Here is a 6915-nt window from a genome sequence, read left to right as displayed (position 1 = left end):
AGCAACTCTTCCTCTTTTTTGTTTTTAAAAACCCGGACTGTTGGGGATAAAACTACGATGTCCCATACCATGGCTGTCGAATTCCTGGCTACCGAAGCTTGTTACGATCACCACTCGTCACTGATATCGATGAATTACCTTCCTGATTTGAGCCTTAATTATGAGTAATACACTCACCACAGACGCCAATAACACTCTCAGATGAAACTTGGATCTATGTTCTTGCTCCTTTATATAAAAGTAACTCAAACGATTTACTTTAAACTTGATTTAACGATATGATGATGTACAAAAACTTTAGGCTTCCGAGGGAATCCGCAACCCCATTGCACACAAAAATATCACTCCATGTCACTCCAAAACATGTATGCTCACCACCACTGAGGGCGTACATCACAAATTGCAGTGGGAAGGCTGACTCAATGCCATCGGATTCCTAAAAATATCAATTAATCTACTCAATCCAATAATTATGAAACACTTGAGGAAATGGCACTAACATTCCGGGCGCCTTTAATTTATGCTGCCTGCATACAATTACCTGACAATAAACCTAAAGTGCCATTTACTCGGGCATTTACTATCTATCACATGAAACTCAATAATGAACTCAATTTTTAGATAACAACTCTACTTTTGAAAACTCTAAAAACTAAAGCAAATCTGACATTTCACCTGGAAGTGTCCATGAATCAACTTGAAATTTGACAAAAATATGTTAATTACTACAAAATTAGCCTGAACAATAATATTGAATCAATCAAGTTTGGAAAATTATCCACAAGCTTTGTACCAATTGGCTTATTTGGCTTCAAATACATGTAAAGTATATTGATCATGACTGAACGTGTAACTTAACGTACATGTAATTATCTCAGAACTGTCTGTGAAATAAAAACAAAACTAAGTGATAAATCTCACTGACCTTTCTTTTGTGTGTGAGACTACAAGTGTGTTTCTGAAATACTGAGCAACATCTCAAATTTTGAATTTCAAAACAACTTTGATGACTGAAAAGGCTAATAAAAGCACAATATGACTGTTTGAATGAAACAAACTTGACTTTTACAGCTTGAACTAAAATTCCTTTAAATGTGAACTTGTGAAGAAATATAGCACACACTAATGTTGTTTATCAGTTTAGCTCCTGATCAATACTGCAAATTATACTTGAAATTAAACAAATTTACACATAGAACTGCCTGGGTACAGCCATAGCAGCCTTATGGTCTCAAATACTAGTAACCATGGTCATTTATCCACTTGGAAAGTTGGCATGTGCAAATTGTGTTGGAATTTATCCAATAATGGCCCAAAACTGCAAAACATTAATTTTGGATTCCATGTGAAAGTGGTTGCTCACTCCTAATTGTAAAATGTCAAACCCTAAGGCAGGTCACATGGTAAATGTGGCACTTGATGTTCCTTCGTGGTGATGCAGGTACTAATAGATTGCAGCGCTTCCATGTTGGTCACATCCTGAACAGCACATTATCTGGGTACAACCATGATAATATATTTTGAAACTATTTTGGAGCGTATAAAATACTTAGTGTATCACCTGTGCACAACCATAGTGACACCTTTTCACAATGAAGCATACAATGCTAACAAAATTACCTGTGCACAACCATGGTAACTTTGAATTATCACCTGTGCACAACCATGATGATAAATTATTGCATTTAATTTCCAACTTTGCACATTTTGCCAACAAAATGGGCCTTTTTCATTTCACTTAAAATAATAATAGCTGATCCTTTTTTTCGCGTTTAGTTTCATGCAGTCACTTCTGCAAATATAAATCAGCTATGTCCTTGTGTTGAAAATCTTGGTTCGAATCCAGTTGTAACTACCAACGCTGAAAATTTCAGTTCCTGACACAATCTAGCCATGCTGGTCACTGCTACCCTCGATGCCGATCACACATGCTATCTGTTGAGCTACAGTTGAAATCTCTGGATTTCTCTTGGGGCTTCTGCACACGAGTGATTGATGCCTGATGAACCTCGATGACTGCTGGTTAACTGGAATCCAAACTGCTGGATGATAGCTTCAGATTTTGAGAATTTCATTTCTCCTTCCTGTGAGTCGGCCTTTTGCCAAGTGTGAAGTACTGCAAGTGTTTATGGGACATTTGCTTCCCAAAGGACATCCCGTCCAGGAGGTTACCAGGCGCCTCAGCTCGCCTTATCTTCAAAATCTAGAGCAGAAACTTCACAACTTAACATTTGGCTCCACTCACATAATTGGTAATTGTCATATAGTGTTCACTTCATTTGTGCATGAGTTTTGTCACAGTTGAGATTGTAACAATAAAATTGTCACATAGACTCTCTTTCAGTTCATCATCTCAACTTCATCTCGAACATGCTGTGACACTTATTTGCTTTCATTCGCTGTTTGCAGTGTCTTTGTTTCTGGGTACTCTGCTTCAAGTAACAGGCACAATTTAGCCACTGGTCTGACTAATGTTGTAGATCTTGTCTTAATTTCCACCTGTCTAACAAATCCATTCTTGTCTGGTCTGGTTGCTGTCACCTTTCCCATTGGCCACATATTCCTAGGTTTGGATCCATCTACTACTAGTACGATGTCACCGACCTTAAGATTGCTCTTTTGAAAGAGCCACTTCTGGCGCTCTTGCTGCTGTACAAGGTATTCTGATGTCCAACGCCCAAAACAAATCAGACATGTATTGTACTTGTCGCCATCTCTTTTGGCATACTGATCTGTTTTTTCTGTCAAAGTTGGTGGAAGTGTCGGTTTGCCTTTAAGCAAAAGCAGGTGATTGGGGGTAAGTGCTTCAAGATCTCCCGCATCACTTGAGACTTTAGTAATGGGTCTGCTGTTTACTACTGCTTCAGCTTCACAAAAGAGTGTTTGCAGAGCTTCATCAGTCAACATCTGCTCCTTGGACACAGACATCATCACCTTTCTGATGGTCCTGATCATCCTCTCCCAAACACCTCCAAAGTGAGACCCTGCGGGTGGATTAAATCTCCAATCTACATGATCTTGTAGAAGCTCACTGTGAATCTGTGCTTGATTCCACTTGCGTATTTGTTCTTGTAGCTCCCTTTTAGCACCTACTAAATTTGTGCCGTTGTCTGACCATACTTCCTTGACTTGGCCTCTCCTTGCAATAAAGCGGCGTATTGCACAGATACAAGAATCTGTTTCAAGTGTGTCAGCCTTTTCAATGTGGATAGCTCTAACAGCTAGGCAGGTGAAGACCATGCCGTATCTCTTGACTACACTTCGTCCTCTCTTTACTTCTACTGGTCCGAAATAATCAACACCAACTCTAGTAAATGGTGCTTCTTCTGGGTTCACTCTGTATCTTGGAAGATCTGCCATTTGTTGTTCGCGACCTTTGCTCTCTGTTTTCTGCAAGTAACACAACTTCCAATTATCCTTCTGGCAGTTGAATTTGCGCCACTATCCAGAACCTCCTTTGTAAGCGTGACAGCATATGATTACGCCCTCCATGTCCTGTAACTTCATGGATCTCACGCATTACCAGATCAGTTATACAGCTCTCCTTTGGCAAAATCACAGGGAATTTCTCATCTTCTGGCATAGCAGCTCTGGCAAGACGACCACCGACTCTTAGTAAGCCATCTTTCACAAAAGGGTTCAACTTGGATATTGAACTTATCTTCTTCAACTTCACACCGCCTTTACCTCTTCTGCTACCAGGACTACTAGTCTTGCTTTTCAAGATCGCTATCTCTTGTGGAAATGCTTTTCTCTGTGCAATTCCAATAGCTGCCTTTTCAGCGCCTTGCATGTCAGACACTGTGAGTGGCTGGATACAACCCTTTGAGTTTTCTGCTCCTGATCTTTGTCTGATGGTTGGCTGGCATTAGAGCCCTTTGTGCTCAAATGAGCTTTCTTTCTTTCTCTGCTCCTCTGAATGAGTTGTTTCTTTACCTTCAGAATCCAAGCGATTGCTTTCTTCAGGCGGTACCATGATGAAAAGTGTTTCATCAACATTTCCACTCCATTCATTTCATCTTCAACTCTATCCTTCACCTTCTTACCTTTCACTTCATCATCATCCTTCACGCTCACAACAGTCTCTTCCTTCTGACTCTTTGTCTCTTTGCCATCTTGTACCATCATCACATTCACCTTCTTCACTTCCATATCATCTTCCTGAACACCCTGGCCAATATCTTGACATGCTGGCCATTCTTCTTCTCCACTCCAGAGAAACTTAGGACCTTTCAACCAACGATCAGTTGTGAGGAGTTGGTCAATTGAGAGTCCTCTTGAACTATCATCAGCAGGGTTGTCTTTAGTGGGACATACCTCCACTGCGATGCATGTGAGCCATCATGGATCACTCCAAGTCTATTGGCTACAAATGTCTTGAAGCGTGCAGCCTCATTGTTGATGTATCTCAAAACTGTCATACTGTCAGTCCAGAAGACTGTCTTGTTGATTGGAATATCAAGTTCATGCTGGATCATAGTGTTCACTCTCACTGCAACTGTTGAAGCATTGAGTTCTAGCCTGGGTACTGTTACTTGTTTCACCGGTGCAACTCTTGCTTTGGCAATAACTAAAGCACAGTGAATATCGCCATCTTCATTCTCAGACCTCAAATAACTCACAGTACCATAGCCCTTCAAGCTGGCATCCATGAAGTGATGCAATTGTGTTGACTTCACCTTGCCAAAATGTGGTGGCTTATAACATCTGTCAACTGTTAGATGTTCCAACTTTGGTAACTCTGCTATCCACTGTTGCCACATTCTGAGGTGTGCTCCAGGAATTTCTTCATCCCATCCAATCTTGAGCTTGCATAATTCTTGCATCAGTTGCTTTGCTGGTAAGATTGCAGGACTGATGAATCCCAGCGGTCGCATACAGAACTGACCACTGATAGTATTCCTCTTCGAGTAGGTGGGCGGTCTTTCACTGTTATTTGATATCCATATTTTTTATCTTCAGTGGACCACAACATTCCTAGCACTCTTTCTGTGGGTAGATTTTCAGTGCCCAAGCCTACGAGTGCCATGTCCTTGGATCTATCTTCCTCAGGTATAGACTGAAGCACTGTGCGGCTGTTGCTTGTCCATTTAGTCAAGTTGAACCCGCCGCCTTTACAAGCCTTCTTTAGATCACTCACAAGATCAACAGCTTTTCTTCAGATTTAACTGATCTGAGCATGTCATCTACATAGAAATTATGTAGCATAGAACTTGCAACTACTTTGTCGTACTTGACTCCAGCTTCTTCTGCTGTTCTTCTGAGAGCATAGTTCGCACAAGATGGCGTACGAGGTGGCTCCAAATAAATGGACCTTCATGCGATAAGTCTGCAAGGGTTTATCTACTTCTCCTTCCGCCACCAAAGGAAACGCAGGTAAGTTGCGATCACTTTCCGGTACCTGAACCTGGTGAAACATACTTTCAATGTCTGCTGTCACCGCAATGCATTCTTGTCTAAATCGCAGCATCACTCCTACTAATGAACTAGTAAGATCGGGCCTTGTAACAACTCCTTGTTGAGTGAATGTCCCATATAGTTGACTGCACAATCATAAACAACACGCAATTTGTTCTTTCTGGGTGGTACACCCATGATGTGGAATGTACCACGTTCTGCCAGATTCACCTATTTCTTCTTCTTCAGGCACCTTCTGGGCGTATTCCTTGTTTATCATGTCATTTACTACAGACTTGTAATCCGCATGAAACTCAGGGTTCTTGGAAAACCTCTTCTTCAGATGCGCTGCTCTCACTTCTGCTTGCTGTCTATTGGTGGGAAAATTCTTGTTGTGATCTTTGAGGGGGAATCCTATCTGGTAGTGACCTTCAATGAGTCTAGTTGTGTTGTTTACATCAGCTAGAAACTGTTGGTCATTCAAACTCTTCTCTGGTAGGTCTTCAGTGATGCGCTCTGTGAAATCATGGTTGAATAACTTCACCAGCTGGTGGTCGAGCGTTTCTTCCACTCTTGTTCTTGTTATGGTAAGCGGTGACGATGATTTATTGTTCATCCCATACACCGTCCAGCCAAGCAAAGTTCTGCAGGCATATGGACCATCATTGCTGCTATGTATCACTTCCCAGGGTTCAAGACTTGTGGCACATTATTCCCGATGAGCAGACCTATGTGTGCATTTGCTTCATCTTCCAATCTGGTTAGACACACTTTCTCTAAATATGGCCAGCTTGAAATCTGCTCCTGAGTGACAACATGATCCATACGTGCAGGAATTTCCTCCTTGGTGTATACCTTTGGCAGCATCACACTGTTTTTCGTGTCCATGTCATAAATTTCCAGTCCCTGTAGGATTCTACTATTGACCTTCCTGCTTCCAGTCATGGTCTGAATATCTAACGTAGTAGACCTTCCTTTAAGATTGAGTTGCTGGCTTAAATTAAGTAGTACAAAATGTAGCATCGCTACCCAGTCTAAGTATGCATAAGTTTCCACAGTGATTCCTGTAGAACTTGATCTGATTTTTACAGGAATGATGCACGGCGATGAATTATCTCCGGCGCCTGTATGATGACAATGACATACACCAGCATTTGTCACCTTTTCTTCTTTATCCTTGGGTGCTGTGTCTTGCTTCTTGGATGCTGTGTCTAGCCTTTCTAGGTGAAGCACTGTTGGGTGATTTTATTACACTTGTTGCATGATAATTTATTCGGCATCGCTTTACTGATGTGCTTTGCCTTTTTAAGGCAGCCAAAGCACATACCTTGCTCTTTCAGATACTTCAGCTTTTGCTCGCTGGTAACTTCATTAATTTGAAGCAGTTGTCCAAATTATGGTTCTCTTTCTCACAGTAGTTGCAGGATTTTTATCTGCCTTCTGGTCTGCAGCAGTATTTGCAGCAAAACTTTCATCTGTACTTGTAGCAAAGTTCCTCTTCACTTTAGGCTTGCTATT

The 6915-nt window shown here is 41.3% G+C and overlaps 2 protein-coding genes across 2 annotated transcripts; both read right to left on the bottom strand.

Annotated features, from left to right (window-relative positions):
* Positions 1-2382: 2382 nt before the first annotated feature.
* Positions 2383-3360, bottom strand: LOC140152053 (uncharacterized). The gene has a single exon (XM_072174353.1). The coding sequence runs from the start codon at positions 3358-3360 to the stop codon at positions 2383-2385; it is 978 nt and encodes a 325-aa protein (XP_072030454.1).
* A 52-nt stretch (positions 3361-3412) lies between these two features.
* Positions 3413-6013, bottom strand: LOC140152052 (uncharacterized). Its single transcript, XM_072174352.1, has 4 exons — positions 5610-6013; positions 4318-4929; positions 4047-4282; positions 3413-3801 (listed from the first exon to the last, which is right to left on the bottom strand). The coding sequence occupies exons 1-4, from the start codon at positions 6011-6013 to the stop codon at positions 3413-3415; spliced, it is 1641 nt and encodes a 546-aa protein (XP_072030453.1).
* Between the last annotated feature and the right edge of the window lie 902 nt (positions 6014-6915).

This window comes from Amphiura filiformis, chromosome 5 (assembly GCF_039555335.1).
Source record: "Amphiura filiformis chromosome 5, Afil_fr2py, whole genome shotgun sequence".
In the NCBI taxonomy this organism is placed as follows: domain Eukaryota; kingdom Metazoa; phylum Echinodermata; class Ophiuroidea; order Amphilepidida; family Amphiuridae; genus Amphiura; species Amphiura filiformis.
This window is presented reverse-complemented; position numbering and strand designations above follow the sequence as displayed.

Bases quoted from the DNA above. Each gene is read 5' to 3' on its own strand.
- LOC140152053 (XM_072174353.1), bottom strand. From the start codon at position 3,360: ATGGCAGATCTTCCAAGATACAGAGTGAACCCAGAAGAAGCACCATTT.
- LOC140152052 (XM_072174352.1), bottom strand. From the start codon at position 6,013: ATGAACAATAAATCATCGTCACCGCTTACCATAACAAGAACAAGAGTG. The intron at 4,930-5,609 runs GTACATTCCACA...ATCAAATAACAG, and splicing joins GGTGAATCTGGCAGAACGTG to TGAAAGACCGCCCACCTACT. The intron at 4,283-4,317 runs GTATGTCCCACT...TGCTGATGATAG, and splicing joins TCACATGCATCGCAGTGGAG to TTCAAGAGGACTCTCAATTG.